Source organism: Lagenorhynchus albirostris, chromosome 16 (assembly GCF_949774975.1).
Source record: "Lagenorhynchus albirostris chromosome 16, mLagAlb1.1, whole genome shotgun sequence".
NCBI lineage: Eukaryota > Metazoa > Chordata > Mammalia > Artiodactyla > Delphinidae > Lagenorhynchus > Lagenorhynchus albirostris.
In genome coordinates, this window is record NC_083110.1 from 76,020,926 (window position 1) to 76,039,450 (window position 18,525).

The 18,525-nt window shown below is 44.1% G+C and overlaps 1 protein-coding gene across 6 annotated transcripts in view; it reads right to left on the minus strand.

The window, feature by feature from the left end:
* The window catches only part of CPXM2 (carboxypeptidase X, M14 family member 2), a 128,274-nt gene that overhangs the window by 59,949 nt on the left and 49,800 nt on the right, over nucleotides 1-18,525 (minus strand). For all 6 annotated transcript variants that reach the window (XM_060125688.1, XM_060125686.1, XM_060125684.1 and 3 more), the window contains exon 4: nucleotides 15,388-15,527. In XM_060125688.1, the coding sequence (XP_059981671.1) occupies nucleotides 15,388-15,527 (140 nt within the window). The remainder of the gene's footprint in view (nucleotides 1-15,387; nucleotides 15,528-18,525) is intronic.

The window sequence follows — 18,525 nt, forward strand, 5'->3', positions numbered from 1 at the left end:
GTCAGAGGTAGGTCAGAAAGAGATTTAAATTCTTCCTTTTCATAGTAGAAAGTCAACAGATAAATAATTTAAAAGAATCAAGAAAGAGTACTAAAGCATTTTGTTCAGAAACACAGGGTTTAAGAAAAATAAAACAGAAGAAACAGCTGAAGGGTTTGCAGTAGTTACCTTGGGATACCAGGAAACAGGACCAAGGGATATGGGGACACGGGCTACTATTTTAAATTATAAGTAGTGCTATTTGACTTTTTAAACTATACACATGATTTGTTAATTACAGAATAACCCCCTATTCTCTCTTTCTCCTTTCTGCTTCACTCCTCTGGCATTTTCTCAATGTTTCCACCCAGTTCAGGGTCATTTTCTTCCAACGCATGCAATTCCAACGAATTGAGGTGAATTTACATCTTGGTTATAAACAGAAAGCAGGATTAAAAAGCAGAGTTTCTTTTTTCTTTTTCTTTTAAGAGTTCGCATTTTACTATGTTACTTTGGAGAGAAAGTCAGTGGAATTTTACGTGAGCAAAATTGGAAAGCATTTTGCTTTTTACTTCCCGTCGCCTGCCTTGTGTTCTAAATGTATTGCCAAGTGACTACTCTGTTGGCCACGCTAATGTTATTTTTCAGGTAGACTTTAAAGAAAAATCGGAGATCAGAAGGTTATGTAAAAAGAAGAAAAATAACAACTGCTTTGAAACTTAGCAAAGATTTTAACTTTAAAAAATGCTTAGAAATACCATGGGTTCAACATTCCCTCAACCTGGATGGGAGCTAGCGAAGAATGAAAAGTCTCCCCCCAAAAAGAGAGGCCTTGGTAGAAAATAGGAAGCACTCCACCAGGCATGAAAGATGGTATCAAGGAAGCAAAACCCACACCAGGAGAGCTGAACGTTCTCAACCTCAGCTGGAGCAGACAATTCCTGGTGTAGGATGACATCTTGGAAATGCAAGGGAGAACTGGGCTCGAAGACTCACTGGGCCACGTACTAACCGTGCCACCTCTGGCCTTTGCAGTTCTTTGCAAGAGTAAGTGGTTAGATACTAACTGCCAAGATGCTGCAAGGAACAAAGTTAACACGTATGACGCACTTACTACTGAAGCAGCTCAACGCGCGGCAGATATTTTCATCGTGACTGTTTCGGAAGGAAAGGTGACATCTTCCAGCGCATGACATGAGGCAGCAAAGACTCAGGTGGTCAACTGACTGCCATTCTCCTGACCTAGTGGAAGGGGAGGGGCCAATGCAGAAGAACTCGCACCCAGAGGAATCATGTCTTTGCCTGTTTGAAAGCCTACTTTGCTCCCAAATCAAAACTACGAAACACGGTTTGGAAATTTCTGCTGAGATGGTTGGACACCTACCAGCTATCCCAGGAAGACTAGAAGCTTCTGGGTAGAGGATGACGATGGGAAAACTTCAACTTCCGGACCTATGCTGTGCCTTAACCACAAGTGAGAAGGGATTTCATAATGTGGAGGATCCACTGGCTAGACTTCATGGAGGCCTCTCACACCACGTGTTCTACACAGATATTCAATGTGTATAGATATATAAAGGAAAGAATCAATCTGAAAAAAAGAAATTAATGAACTCAAAAACAGAAACATAGCAGAACTAATAAAGAATGCCAAGGAATGCTTGCTCTTTAAAAAAAAGAGGGAAAGAAATGATAGACAAACCACTGGGTAACATAATGAAGAGAAAGAGGAAATTCACAAATACTTAAAAATAATAAGGAGAAAATAATCACCAATCAGAAGAAATTAAAAGAATCTGTAAGACAATTTTGTTGAATCAAATACAAATATTTCTGAAAACACAAATTTTCTAGGACAATAGAATTTATCAAAACTGATGGAAGAGACAGAAAATCTAAACAGCCTGAGTACCACAGCAGAAAGCAGGCCAGTCATCAAAGAGCTCCCTACCATGTGTTTCTTGGCCATATATACACAACTATATATAAAATAGATAACTAATAAGAACCTACTGTATAGCACAGGGAACTCTACTCAGTGCTCCGTAGTGACCTAAATGGGAAGGAAATCTAAAAAAGAGAAGATATATGTATACATACAACTGATTCACTTTGCTGTACAGAAGAAACTAACACTATATTGTAAAGCAACTATACTCCAATAAAAATTAATTTTTTAAAAAAAGAGCTCCCCTGAAACCACATGCCTGTATGTATTCAAAGCATAGAAAATTTTATACCAAAAGCAACAAAGATTGCTCACAGAAAGGAAACTTCAGCCTAATGTCACATCTGAATATTGATGCAAAAATCCTAAATAAAATATTAGCGAACAATACCATTCATAATTGCTCAAAAGAGATGAAATTCTTAAGTATAAATCTAACAAAACCTGTATGCTAAAAATTATAAAACACTGATAAAAGAGACTGAAGAAGATCTAACTAAATGGGAAAACGTTGTGTTTGTGGATTGGAAGACTTGACACGGTAAAGTTGTCAATTCTCGCCAAGTTGATACACAGTTTAATACGATTCTTATTAAATCTCAGTAAGACTCTGTCACAGATATAAACAAGGTGATCCTAAAATTAATACAGAAAGGCAAAGGAACTAGAATAGTTAAGACAATTTTGAAAAAGAATAATATGGGAGAAATCCATTTACCCAGTTTCAAGACAGTGTATAGCTATAGTAATCAAGACTGTATGGGATTGGCAGGGGGACAGACACATACATCTATGGAAGAGAATGGAGAACCCGGAAGTAAATCCATACAAATCTGATCAACCTATATTTAGCAAAGGTGCAAAACCAGTTCCATGGTGGAAGGACAGTCTTTTCAACAAATGGTACCAAAACAATTACTATAGATCTATAGGCAGTTATATATCACTAGGTTTACAAGATATATCATTAAACCTCACTAAACCTAACACTTTATATAAAAATTAACTCAAAATGGACCATAGATCTAAAACATAAAACTATAAAACTTTAGAAGTTAATAACGGAGAAAATCTTTGGCATCTAGAGCTTAGTAAAGGGTTCTTAGAAATGACACCAAAAGCACAATCCATAAAGGAAAAAAATCAATAAACAGGACTTGGTTGAAATCACAAACTTCTTCTCTGAGAAGCCAGTGTGAAAGCCAATATTAAGAGGATAACAGATGAGCTATAGACTGGGAGAAAATATTTGCAAACCACATATCTGACAAAAGGCATATCTAGAGCTGATAAAGAGCTCTCAACACTCAAAAGTAAAAACACAAACAAGGCAATTAGAACATAGACAAAAGACACAAAGAGACATTTCACTAAAGAAGACATGACTTCCCTGGTGGCGCAGTGGTTAAAAATCCGCCTGCCAATGCAGGGACATGGGTTCAAGCCCTGGTCTGGGAAGATCCCACATGCCGCGGAGCAACGAAGCCCATGCGCCACAACTACTGAGCCTGCGCTCTGGAGCCCCGCGTGCTGCAACTACTGAGCCCGTGTGCCACAACTACTGAAGCCCACGTGCCTAGAGCCCATGCTCCGCAGCAAGAGAAGCCATTGCAGTGAGAAGCCCACACAGTGCAACGAAGAGTAGTCCCCGCTCACGGCAACTAGAGGAAGCCCGCGTGCAGCAACGAAGACCCAAGGCAGCCATAAATAAATAAATTTATAAAAAATAAAAATAAAAAAAAGAAGACATACAGATGGCAAATAGGTACATGAAAAGATGTTCAGCATCATCAGCTATTAGACAAATACGAATAAAGACCATGATGAGACATCACTACACACCTATTAGAACAGCTAAAATTAAAAATAATGACAAGACCAAATACTAGAAAGGATGCAGAGCAACTGGATCACATGCATTGCTTGTGGGAATGTAAAATAACACAGCCACTCTGGAAAATCCTTTCTTACAAAACTAAGCATGCAATTAACACAGAAAATTACTGAGGAAAAAAAACCCCATTTTTTTAAAAACAAGAAACAGTACAAAAAGTTAAAAGGGATAGCTGAACACATGGAAAAGCCAAGCCCACGTTCTTACATAGAGGAAGACACTCTGATCTTAGGGATGCCAGTCCTCCTGCAATTTAACTAAGGCATTCCCCTCTAACATATCACCCGAAATTCTTTGGGGGGCTAATTTGGACTTCTTGAAAAATTCATATGAAAAAAGAATATGGCAAGAATAGCCAGGAATATTCCGAAAAGATTAATAGTAAGGAGGAAGAACTAGATCTAAGAAATAGTAAAACAGTACAGTACATGCTGTAATAACTATACAGCAGTTTGGTACTGGCATAGAAAGACAGCAGTGAGACGGAATGAAAAGTCCGGAAGTAAACTCCATAGAAGACAGGAATTTAGAGTATCTCGTTAGGGGCACTTTAGTTGGTGTCTTAGTCCCTAAATTAGGCTCTGCTGTAACAAAACACCACATAGTACCAGATATAACAAAACACCAGATATTACCACTCTCTGTAGTAATAAACAACAGAAATTTACTTCTCACAGCTCTGGAAGCTGGAAGTCCAAGATCAGGGTGCTAGCATGGTCGGATGAGGGCCCTCTTCTGGGTCACAGACTTTCTGTTGTGTCCTCACATGGGGGGAGGGGCTCGGGAGCATTGTGGGGTCTCTCATAAGAGCACTAATCCCAGCCGTGAGGGTTCCACCCTCATGGCCTAGTCATCTCCCAAATGCTCCACCTATAAATACCATCACATCAGGCATTAGAATTTAACATGTAAATTTTGGGAGGACACAAACATTCAGACCACAGCAGTTGGAGATAATATGGAAAATAAATAATGTTGGGACATCCTAATGGCCATTTGAGGGTAAAAAGAGTCTGATCTATTACATATACCCTACATCAAAATACATTCCATATGGTTTAAAATGTCAATGTAAAATTTGAAATCGTAAAAATACTAGAAGAAAATATGGGGAAAATTACTTATACCTTCAGAAGGGACAAGGTCTTCTAAGCATGATATAAACCGTAGGAGACTGATTAGGGTAACCATATAAAAATTCAAAATTTTTGTACATCAAAAGGTCCTCTAAGTAAAGTGATAAGAAAGAGAATAATTGGGAAAAGCATGAGTAGCTCAAACCACAGTCAAAGAACTAATTTCGACTGGATGTACGGTAAGACCTGCCAGTGCCCACTGGGGGTCTATCACACTGGAGTTTCATGGCAATTAGTCTTCCTAGTCAGATTCTTCTCTCCCTCCACCTCGCAAGAGATAGAATCTCCTCAAATCCTCAAAAACAACCACCATCAGCCTCAGCACATATCATCTGATGCAGCAAATGAGCATTCATCAGCTGAAAGGTCGCTAATAACCACAACCTCTGTTGAATACCACTGGGTGTTGTCCACTTTCTCATGCAAGTTGGGAAAGCACTATTAAATCCTTTTCTGTCAGCGAAACAGGAGTCCAACAATCTCTCCTAGTTTTTATGCCAATTTTCTGTTGGAAGCTGGCAGCTTTTTCTTCCTGTCCCTCACCTCCTTGACAGAGCTCAGCAACCTCAAATCCTGGCTGTGGCTGAGTGATAACTCTGGGCAAGACCACTACTCCGCAGAGTCTAACTTTTGTGCCTTCTAGAAACATTTTGGGGAAAAAAGGTTTCTCTTTGCCCTACAATAAGCATGGCCATGCCTGACACTCAAGAACGTTAAGTGATACTGACTCTGGTTCTCTCCCTCTCTCCCACCTCTGTCTGCCGGAACCACAATCACACGGTTAAATGGTTCTGCCACATTCTCAGTGCAGACAAATCTTAGACACTGAAAAACCAACCCACCAATTTATTGGATTTTTCACTTTGGACTGGTTACCATGGCTATCTGAGAATTCAGACCATAGGAGGGAATGTTATAAACTTAGAAATATTGTCTATTTTCCATTACCTCCAGTACAAATTGTCTACCAGGGAAAGAGGGGGGAAATGCCACTTTGGGGGCCAAGTCCAATAAATCTGGGTGAAGGGGGAGGCAGTTCCTAGTTAAGAAGCCCCACTGCAGAGAACTAAAAGAAAAAAAAAAAAAGTATTTAACGTCCTCCAAATCTAAAAGAGACGCTTGAAAGAGCAGGAAGAAAGGAACCAAAGAAATGGCTCACGGGAATCCTAAGGAATGCAGAGGAGAGCACTGGCCCTGCTTCTGTTCAGTTATATTGTGCGTGGAGCATGATGGTCCAGAGCTGGGTGTCTCCACCGGGGGCTTGCACCAGAGAGGGGAGGGGGGCAGCCAAGGCATGTGAGGGCTTTTGTGGGCTGTGGGTACTTTTGCCTCTCTTAGCTTTCTATAGCTGCTGTAAAATTACTGCAAACTGAGTGGTTTAAACAGCACAGATTTATTAGCTTATGATTCTGGAGGTCAGAAGTCCTGAAATCAAGGTGTCAGCAGGGCTGTGTTTCTTCTGGAAACCCTAGGGGAGAATCTGTTTCCCTGCCTTTCCCAGCTTCCGGAGGCGCCCAGATTCCCGGCTCATGGCCCCTTTCTCCATCTTCAAAGCCAGCAACAGCGGGGTTCTTCTCACACTGCCAGCTCTCTGGTTCTCTCTTCTCCTCCCTCCTCCACTTTTAAGGACCCTTGTGAATACATCGGGCCCACTCCGATAATCCAGGGTCATCTTTCTGTTTGAAGATCAGCTCATTAGCAACGTTAATTCCATCTGCAACCTTGAGTCCCCTTTGCTACAAAACCTAACATATTCACGGGCCCTTGGGACTAGGACCTCAACATGGAGGAAGAAGAGGCCCCTTCTTCCATTTAAAAAAATTGTTTTTAATCATATTTTATGACTGCATTGGTATAAAGACGAATATATTAACGTTATATATTTTCCTCGACCTAAAAGTTCATTTACTTTCTCCAGATTATAAAAGAAGTTCGACACTTTCCTGGGCCCCTAAAGGTTACAAGGCCCCAGGCATCATGCCTGCTGTGTCTGACAGGTAGGTCAGCCCAGGGGCAGCCGTGCAATTCCCTGAGAAAGTGCTCAGATGAAGTACAAACGAGCCCACTCACGGGGCTTGAGGCCTGGTGAAAGCCGAGAGTGGTAGTGGGAGAACAGGGAGCAGAAAGGACAAGCATTCTCACAAGCTCTCCAAGCCTCAGTTTCCCCATCCACACAATGGGGACAAGAAAGGGACCTTCCAGGCAGAGTCACTGAGACACCCCATGAGGTAACACAGAACCTCAGCAGCTCGAGTCTAGGCGTTTTATTTAAAGGAATTTCCTGCTGACCAAAAGTATCCAACAAAATACAGATGTGTTACAGGAAGATTTGCACAAAATGTCAGGCTCTACTTCTCCGCCGCAATGTGACTGATTGAGTTCTGAAGTCTTTCCTGGTGGGTGACTGCGGGCTCTGGAGGTTCAACTCTGGATGGCTGGGGGCTTGGGGGCTCGGAGACGGGAGGGGTGAGGTGAAGCCACTTCGTAAGTAACTGCAGCCACAGTTCGTTGAGCATCTTCTGGGTCCAGAAGGTGTCAGCGTTTTCCATCTGCGTCTCACTGAACGCTCAACACAAGCTCTTCTCCCAAACCAGGAAACGGAGGCTTGGAAGAGTGAGGAGAACACCCGGACCACCCACCTACGCAGGCCTCCAGTTAACATCTCTTAACATCTCTAAGACCACGCAGAGGGAGCTAGGGCCGTTGGGGAGTTGGGGAGAGACCGTGGTCTGAGCGCTCAAGGGCGTTGGCTGGAGAGAGGAGAGAGGGATGGGGGAGAGGGGAGTTAACACGTGAGCAGTGCCCTCCACCAAAGAAGGGAAGGAATCTTAAGAGAACAGCAGGAATGACAGACACTTGTAGGGTACTCACCACGTGCCAAGGACTCTCTTAACTGCCTGATGTGTATGAACTCATTTAATCCCCACAGCAGTCCAGGCACTATTATCATCTCCATCTTATAGATGAAGGAACAGAGGCACAGAACAGCTCAGAAACACACCCAAGGCCATGCAACCAGGGAGTCTGGAATCCCAGCCTCACTCTGGAATCTGAACTCTGATCCGCTCGGCTATACCAGGTGAGGACCTGGACATCTGAACAGGAGGGACACCAAAGGAATACGAGAGCTGCGTCCCCACGGGAGGTGGCTTCTTTTCTCCCGATGGTTATGCACTGAAGAGCCCCCTATGGTGGGCAGACATTGGGATGGGGGTGGGGGCCGTGCAGCCTCAGGAGAGGACAGTATCAGGACATGATCTGAGCGTTCTGAATGATGGAGTAGGGGCTGGGGATGGCAATCATGGAGACCTTCCCCGTGCAGTGCACTGATCTAACACTGAGGATTCAGTGGCAAACCAGAGCCAGGCCCTGTCTGCTCTCTGGGAGCGACACCAGTGCAAGTACAAGCAAATAACCAGGGAATCAAACGGGGCCAGTTGAGGACACAGAGCTACAGAGGGTGGGCTTCAGAAGGCTGGTCAGAGAACGCCTCTGAATGCAGGGAGGGTTGCGCCTTCAGGCAGAGGAAATGGCAGATGCAAAGGCCCTGAGGCAGGAACATGCTTGCTTATCTGCAGAACAAAGAGAAGGCTCCCGGGCTAGGACTGAAGGAGCAAAGGGAAGCAGGTCAAACAGGCAGTGGCAGCCAGTCCACACAGGCCCTGTGGGTGCAGGCGTGGGAGCATTATGTGAGCCAAGCTGGAGACGGAACAGAAGAGAAGAAGGGTGAGTGCACCCAACAACCTTCCGGAGGGTTTCCTGGGGAGTCAGAGCCAGGGTACAAGGACCCTGGAATAAAGCCGGGTGGAAGCTTTATCTCCACGAAGGAGTTCTAGCGTTGCTTCCTTTCCAGAGATTTTACCTTCTGAGAACTTATTCCTCAGTCACTGGCACCCAAAAAACCAAGTATGAGCCATACAGCCACAAGGGAGAGCTTTATTCAATTTCAAGTAACTATGCCTGCATTGTGGACACATAACACAAAGTGAAGAAATGACTGTGTGCCTGGCCTTCTACTTGAACTTGGAGATGTTTTCACTGAAACCCCTCCATTTTAGCCAAACTCAGCAGTTCAAAACCTGACAGTTTTCAAAGAGGTTAGAAAGGAGTATGGAAACTTCTGTCTCCCCCACCCTCCACAGGTGCCAAACATTTCATTTTGCCAATAACGGGGGGAACGCAGCAGGACACGTGCTGAAAACACACGCACACTCTCTCCTGAGAAGATGGGTAGGTGATTTATGAAGCACCAGCAGCCTCCCTTTGAGCCCTGCTCCCAGGGGCTGCCGGCTGTCCTGGCCCAGCCCGGCGCCCCTTTCCTCTGCGCCCCGGCACGCTGCTGCGGGGTTGGGGCCCAGACTGCCAAGGGTCAGTCTCCAGGGAGTGGAAAACCAGATGGAGTTGACGAGAAAGGGAGGGACCGGGTGGATACTTCTCACTGTGGAAACCAGAGGTCCAGCCACTGGGCAGAGCCCCAGGCCAGGAAGGTATTGGGAAGGTTCCATCTCCATCCCTGGTCTCTGGACCAACATCCTCAGCGCTTCTGATTTGCCTCTGCCTCTTCATTTTCCTTCTCACACAGACCCCACCGTCTCTTCAGCTGTCTCCTGATCCCCCCTCCTGAGCTAGGGTCCAGCGCGTCTTGGAGATTCTCCCTACAGGGACAGCACTGAGCAGCGAAGCCTGCAACCCCAAGATGCCCAGACACCTGCTCCTCTCCGGCCCTGACCCCAGTCATCACCTGGACAGCTCCCGTGCAGCCCTCAGGTGGCCAGTGTCCTCCCCTTGCAAGTTTCTACCTTTTCTGAAGCTTCCTCTTCCTCAGGGGCTCTGTGAACTTGACCTTAGCTTCTAGGGAATCAGCTCTCTAGCTTTGACTCCTTCCTGACCAGCCCTGGATCTCAACCTCACAACCCTTCACCCTTAACACGCCGTGTCCTACCAGGTCCCGCAATGCCCTTGTCCCTGGACCTCCTCCAGCTGCACTGCCACCAACTCTCCACCGCCCCCCACAGGGGAGAAAGTGCCAACGGTGGCAAGTGGGACCATTAGGATTTTATTCCATGAGCTCGGGGGCCCAGCCCAGTCCTTTCTACAAAGGGACAGGGAATCTCCCTGGCCTTCTTAAGTTTCCAACCCCTGAACCTGCCTCACTCACCGTCTGCAGAGGACCTGCCTCCTACGCCACCAAGAATAGAAAACCCTCTGGTGTGAAGGCTCTGAATCCATCTCAGCACTTGCGCCCTGACTCTTCTATCTCGGGACTAGGAGATCCTCCTCCTTCCAGGTGAAGCCCTGCACCCGTGTCAGCGCCACCCATGCCCCTTAGGGACCTGCCCCTCCTGTGAATACAGCTGTCTCCAGGAAACAGAGCAGCAAACAGGCCTTTCCTCGACCTTGTCTTCGTCTGCTTTGGGTACCCCACCTCCTCCTTTGCTTCACCATCAGAATTCTCAAAGGGGAAGCCCACATGAAGAATCTCGGCTAAGACTTTGCACCGACAAACAGAAGGCAAGCTTCTTCAGGCTGGGACTGTCTTTTCCACCATCTTTGTGTCCTCAGCCATGAGGCTGGCTCACAGCACACGCCATTCATCTTGCTCTAATTAGCCAAACTGCTTCTAAAAACTTCAGCCCGCCAGGCAAACCTTCCCCAGCCCGCACCTTACAAACCCATCAAACTGCTGTTTCTCCCTAACGACACACGTACAGACTCTCAAGAGAGGATGAGAACTGTCTTGTTTACTAAATAAAGTTTAAAACATTTGGTTATTTTAAATTGCCTGTATTTTGCCCAAGTTATTAGAAGCATCTATCCACCTCAGACAGAATAATTAACTTTTCAATCATCACATTGGCTATAACTGCAACACTCATAGATCTAATATACTTCCTGAAATCAGGAAAACAAAAGATTGGCTTTTACTAGTATATTAACATTTCTCTAAATTGCAGTGTAGTGGGGAAGGATTGTTTATATTGGTGAAAAATATAAATTATTCAATATCATGAAAATAATTATATTTTATTACTTTCAAATAGTATGAATTATTTGAAAATTATTACAATGAGAATCATAAAGTTTTTCATCAACTTGGTTAGGAGCTCATCCCGGACCATGGCTAAGCGTCGCGACCTGCCGTATCACCTTTCACAGGTCTGCTAACAGACCTCCTACCCCCATCCCACGACGTGTACGGTGCCGATTCTAGTTGACCTGTCAACATACTGGATTCTTCCAGACTGAGAGCTCCCTGCAGGCAGGCCAGTTCTTATACAGAGTGCTTACTCAGAGTGCTCAATAAACAGATGGGAACAAATAAGATGATGGCTGTTCATTTTAAAATACCAACCACAGAAGTTTTATAAATGAAATATTTTCATAGTGTTCTGAAATATATATTGTAACTCCAAAGTGCTCCTGTCTTCTAACAACCAGATAGATGCTACTTAGAAACAGCAACATCCATTTGGCCAACTCCCAAGGGCCATCCCCCCATTTCCCCTCCATTTCTAAAACATCACCAAACAAAGTGCAGCACTCTGAGATTATGGTATGTCTGTCCATTTAACTAGAAAAAATGAAACTCTAATTCCAACTCTGCCATCGCTTGTCTTCGGTCGAATTCTACATCTGCCTGTTGCCCTGCAGGATTCAAGAAGAAGCAATCCGCACTTGGAGTGCTGGCAGGATTGTAACTTGCAGAGAGGCACCCTCAAGCTGTCTAGTATGCTTGTTACACAGTGATATTTTCATAATGCATCCTCCAGGGGTGGTCCTGTGAGGGGTCAAGGGGAGGCCAGGCAGGCAATGCTCTCCCCACCACCATATTCACAGGAAGCAGCCTCATCTGTCTGTATTTTCTAAATGTTTCCAGGAAAGACTTTATATGAAGGAAGGTCTGTGGCTAAAAATAAAGCTTGAAAACCACTGTTCGCTCTAGGTGCAGAGGGAAGCAAGCCCCATTTATTGAGCTCTTATTACGTCCTGGGTAATTTTAAAACATCGTAATATAATTCCATTTAACTTTCACCACATCTTTATGAGTTAGACAGTAGTTAATCCATTTTACAGAAGAGCGTACTGAGGTTCAAAGAAGAGAAATCTCATAACCAGCATGAGTCAGCCATGACATTATTCCAAAGCCACATTGTTTTATGTGCCTCCACCTCTAAAAATCCTTATCACTTCTCAGTCTACTCTTTCCACGTCCCCTCCCCTCTCCCCCTTACAGTTTAAGCCTGCTTTCAGTCATTTACACTCACAATTAATTAACTCATTACCATTTGGTGTGAATGACTCTTTGCCAATCTGCTACTTCCGTACAATATTCATTCATTAAAGAATCACTGATTGAGCATCTATTAGATGTCTGGTACTGGGCCAGGTCCCAGAGACACAGACTATCAAGGCATTGCCTCTATCAAGTTCTCACAGACTAGCGGGGAGAAATATGGAAACCAATGAATAGGAATATTAAAAGTGGTACCGTAGATGGCTGTACTGGGAACAGCACGGGGATAGAGGCCCTGGAGAGGGAAAGAAGGACAGCTACTGTCTTCCTTACTATTGATATTTGGTGATTTCTGTGGTTGGCAAGCTTTCTGGTCACAGTACCTCCAGCGCCTCGGGGGCAAGGGGCTCAGATACCAAAATGTACCCGAGACTGTTTCCTCCTCACTCCTTAGTACAGAGTCCGATTCCAGGAGGTAAGATCAACTGAAACTCATCAGATTTCATTTCATTGTCCCTGACCTGAAATACATTTATACATTAAAAAAACTGACTCTTAAAAGCAATTCTATCCCTTGCCTCCCTCTTAGATGTTCCTGTCCCGGGCTTAGTCAAAGAAAGATATTGTTCTACTGCAATTTCTTATTCACCCCAAACCCTCTTGTGTTTCCAGCTGAAATAGAATGTAAACAGTGCTCCTACCCTGCTCTTTCTTTCTAATCCAGTAATAACCCAACTACTGCTTCTCTAATGATACTGAGTAGACAGGTTAATATACAAGCATTAAGGTAAAATCCCTGCTCTCATCCTTACTGATGACCTCAGATCAGTCTTTCTTTCCAAGTTTCTATTCTTCTTGAGCAATTCAACTTTGTTTCTTCTAAAATTCTTGCCTTTCAGAATCTACACAGTGAAAACAATTGTTATGGTAATAAGCCGCTGATTACAGCAAGACACACCACAGAGCAAAAATCAGCATATGTGAACACACACATAAGTGCTACTGAAAAGTAAAGTGAATAAAACGTGAGTAGCACAAATACATAACCAAATGTTGTCAAAATGTACAAATTATCCCCGCTCTGGAAATTTATTTGAAGGAAGTAATTCAAAGGAAGAAACAAGTATATAAACGCTTTCCTGTAAAGTATGTGATAGCAGAAAATTGAGCCGGTGATAGAGGCATGGCTGAGTAAATTACAGGCTATTAAAAATGATCATTATGAACTCTGAGTAACAGCATGAAAATGTTATGGATATGTTTTTAAATTAAAAATAACAATTGCATATGTAATATGATTACAAATCTGTAGAAAAATTATGTTTGCTCAAGGACGGTGGAATCACGGGTAATGTTTTTAAATGTTGTTGGAGGTTACAGTATTGTCTTTACGATAAAAAAGGTTCAGAGGAAAACATGATGAGTCAGCCTGACAACTGTCATTTTGTAAGAAAGTCCCCTTTACGGTGACAAAGACGGGCAGTTAAATGTGAGCACTGATGCCACGTTCCCTCCTCTTATCCCGGTTTTACTTATTTATTTGTTTGTCATTTTTTTGGGGTTTTTTGCGGTACGCGGGCCTCTCACTGTTGCGGCCGCTCATGGGCCCAGCCGCTCCGCGGCATGTGGGATCTTCCCGGACCAGGGCACGAACCCGTGTCTCCCGCATCGGCAGGCGAACTCTCAACCACTGCGCCACCAGGGAAGCCCTGGTTTACTTATTAATGTTGATCTTCCCAGGCATTAAAATGAATCTAAGCAACAAAGACAGACTTTACATGGTTGCCAACTGGTAATCAGTAAAACCTGAAAGGGACCAAGACATGGGATTTGAGTGTGCAGTATAGTCAGGGCAGGGGGAGGGGTGGCAGGACAGGAGGGCTCTTTGCTAACTAGGTCCACAGTCAGTTCCCTAATGTCTAAATAGAAGGCATTTGTGCTCTTGGCTTCTCAGTGTAGACAGATGTTAGAGGAATTGAAAATTTCTTGTTTAAATTAAGAAAGCACCCAAGGTCCTGCAGCCCCTCCTAATTCTTGCCTAACGCCCAGTCTCTGCATGTTTGCCGTCTACACAGCTTAAGCCACAGGACAGCCCCACAGATATAGTCCTGCCTCTGTCTCCACCACTATCCCTGGGCTGAAGTGGAAAGGTTTTGTTTTGTTTACATATATATTTTTTGTTTATTGTAGTAAAATACACATAACATGAAATTAATCACTTGGAAGCGTGCAATTCTGAGGCATCACGTACATTCACACTGTTGTATAACCATCGCCACCAGCCATCTCCAGAAATTTTCATCGTCCCCAACTCGACTCCATGCCCATTAAACAGTAACACCCTATCCCCCTCCGCCAGACCCCGGCAGCTACCGTTCATCCTCCTTTCTGTCTCTATGACTTTAACTGTTCTAGGAACCTCATGGAAGTGGAGTCATACAGTGTTTGTCCTTTTGTGTGTGGCTTATTGCACTGAGCATATAGTCCTCAAAGTTCATGCATGTCGTAGTGTGTGTCAGAATTTCCTTCCTTTTTAAGGCTGAATAATATTCCGTTGTATACACGTACCGTGAGATGAGTTTTAAGGAGCTACAGCCCACCTCTCTTGGGACTACTATTATTACTGACCCAGCCCTGATCCCAAGCTCAATTCTGAACAATGGGCTCTTGCATCTCATTGTCAGGCCCCAGACGGACTCCTCCTTCAATTCTACTACTCCTCCAGTGGTTCTTTATTTGGGAACCTGCTTAGAGTTCATCTTTCTTCCCAGAATCTGGAAGATTCATCCCTTCTACCCCAGGACAGTGGCTGGAGACCATTACCTGTCACTCACTGCTTGTGCAGAGTTCCTACATTAGGCTGTGTTCAGCCCACCAGTCAGGGCACCAGTAGCTCGCCCCAGATCCAAGACGGCAGCTACCTGCCTACCCTGCCTGAGTTGGACAACACCTCTGTCTCCTCAGCCTAACCCACGGATCCTTCTCTCTGCTCCGGTATCAGGGAAGGTGTTGATCCAACAGATGCACCTTCCCAGCATGTCTACAGCAAGGCCAGCCTCCTGTCCTCACTGCAACTTTCTTCCTTTCTATTGCCTATCCCCAGATACCTCTCTGCAACTTCCCTGACCTTGTCTAAACTCTAGAACTTTAGACTCAAGGCACAGAGTCTAGGAAGCACAGGTCCAGCCACACTTACAGCCAGAGCGAGTTCCTCCCTTGAGTGATGACACCAGTGAACTTGGTCAGACGTCTGGCATCCACTTCAATCCACTGATGGAGGTCGTTCCTTCCCGCGCACCATGCCCCGTCGTAAAAATCATTTTCATTAATACCTGCCTGAAAAGAAAGAGAGGGGTGCTCTTCACTACTATATATAAAATAGATAACTAACAAGTACCTACTGTATAGCACAGGAGACTATGCTCAATATCTTGTAATAATCTATAAGGGAAAAGAATCTGAAGAAGAATATACATAGATACATGTATACGTGTGTGTGTGTGTGTGTGTGTGTGTGTGTGTATCTGAATAGCTTTGCTGTACACCTGAAACTAACACAACACTGTAAATCAACTATACGTCAATTAAAAAAGAAAAAAAAAAGAGAGGGGTGTTCTTCAAAAAGACCCAGAATAGAAGAAAATTAAGACAAAATTTTTTATGAGATTTTGAGGAAGGGGGTTGGGAGGAATAGAAGAGAATGAGGAATTGGAAAAAAAAAAATAGTCATTGTGCCCTGAACTCCTTATTCTAAATCATAAAAAGGAGTTGCTTATTATTAACAAGCTGGAAATATTTCAATATGATAAGTCCTCCTCTTGCCCAGTGTAAAAGATGAAATTTAATGAGTTCTATTACTCATTCGTCCAACAGACACAGACCGTCTCCTACATACCAGCCTACACATGCCAGGTGCCGGGGGTACAAAGGTGAATCATCCCCTCCTAGAATCTCAGGATCCAGGCAGGAAGAAAGACATGAAAACAGATGAATTAGAACATAATAGGGAATGTGTTATTTCAGGAATAGGAGCAAACTGCTATGGGAATACTCAAGCCTAGCACAGCTAACTTGGTCTGGGGGAGACCACGGACAGGAAGCCCCAAGTCAGAGATGATATTTGAACTTGGAGTTGAAGGTTAAGTTTATCTAGTGAAAATTTATTTATTAGCATTTAAGTCATTTGATGTGTCTGAGTGTCAGCTACTACTACTACCAAAGATTCCCTTGATCTGAATTTACAAGGTACGTGACGTTTCTGTTCTGGAATTTTCCCTGTTTTATTACCATGTGAAGAGACAATGCCCTGACCTAAAAAAAAAAAAAAAAAAAAAGACAAGTGAGCCAGGTGAACCTTTCTAATTTACTAAGATCTTCTCTGCATGAATCCCATTTTCCTATGGTTATTTCACAAGTGCATAATCAGATGAAAAAAAGTCTGAGTGACAGCCAACAGGTAAGAATGATAAGCCAGTCTATCTTCCCTACCTCTGAGTACTCTGCAGCTCAAATTCTTACTTGTAATGGCCAACACTGACGGGAAGCTCAGAGCTCAGCTATAGCAGGGGAACAGCTTGGCTAAGGGTCCCATTAGCGGAGCCCATCCATCACTGCACCAGCTAACATAAGCCTTTATCAGGACCAACACCACATACGCATTCCCAGTCCATTCCTGAAACAATCTTGAAACAGCCTTGAGAGAATGTCAGAATACTAACATATCATGGTCTTCTAAAAGCACTACCATCTCAAATGAAGGTGAATTAAAAAACTGCTAGTCTACATTCTCCAGAGACCCAAGCTCTCAGTGAGCCAGCACCTCCACGTCTGATGGTACACAGGGTGTCTGCAATAAGGACCTAGAGGTGCTGCAAGGTTCTGCCTTCTAGAGCCATCAAAGAAAAGCTAAATTTTGCAAGTGTGTGTTAATGGTCCCACCTGTGCTTCGGTGCATTTTGTTAAAGTGATGACAACTCTTAAGTATAACCCCTCATCTCCCAACATTACCAGTCAACGGGGAGATCACCATCCCAGCCTGAAGGCTATAATTACACAATTGCTCCCTTTCTTCATCTAAGGCACTTATCCCCCCAGTGGAGGAGACCTGAAACCCATTAACGACCTACAATATCACAATTCATCTTCTTTCAAGAAACCATAATACACACTCCGTTTTTGTTGTGGTTCCTCTTTTCTCATAAACTGCCCATGAGACGGGTGCTTAGAATAGCTTAATTTATTAAAATTAACCTTCACCTTGTCTTTGCTATATGCCAAGTAGTGGCCCCAGCAACAGAAATACAAAGGTAGATGACACAGGCCATCCTGCCTTCCTGGAGCTCAGAACAGGCAGGTGGACTGAAGTCCCCTCACGGTGCTTGTGTCCTGGTCTTGGCATCTCAAAATCACCCACTGCACAGTGTATTGATTAAGAGCTTGTACTCTGAAGTCCTATCTGGGTGTGAATCCCAGTTCTGCAACTTTCATACTGCATTAATTCAGGCAATTTGCCTAAATGCTCTTCTGTGCCTCAGTTTCCCCATCTGTTCAAGTGACAGGATGCTGCCTGTGCTTTCAACAGGGCCTGGCACTTAGAAGCATGGGCTCAAAAAGAATTGAACACTCAGTAAATGCTAGGTATCAGTAGGCCTAAAACAACGAATATTTGGTAAATCATGGAAATATGGGTGTTTTAAGAATGATTTCACACTGTACAAAATTCCAGGGAATTGCAATACTATTCCAGTTCATTGGTGTCACATTTTCTATAACCTCAAATATCCAGAATAGAGTTATAAAATCTGAAAAAAGAGGAGGCCCACCATCTAAAGTTCTTAACAGGAGTCCATGTTGCCCCCTCCGGCAACATTTGCAGTCATTTTTGGCTGTCACAACTCGGGGAGGTGTGTGCAACTGGCAACTAACAGATGGAAGCCAGGGATGCTGCTAAACATTCTACAATGCACAGGACAGCAACACCTCACAAAGCGCTGCCCGTCCCAAAATGTCAATCACGCAGAGCTTAAGAATGCCAGCTTATGGGCTAAGCAGACAAGAAAGAGCTGCCCACAGCCCAGGATGTTCATCCCTACAGGACCATGAAAGCTTGGAGCAGCTGTCCTCGTGTCATTCGGCCAAAGTCTACTGACTGGTATCCGACATTCAATTTACAGTTCCCGTTTTTGCCAGTCTGGATAGTTTGCTTCTGCTGCCAATCAAAGTTCTTCCTGAGCACCCCAGACAGTCAATTAAACGTAATAAGGTGTCAGGAGATTGAAGAGCCCTTCCTGAAGCTGACTCTTTGGGAAATGCCAGCCACCTCTGCAAAATCAAT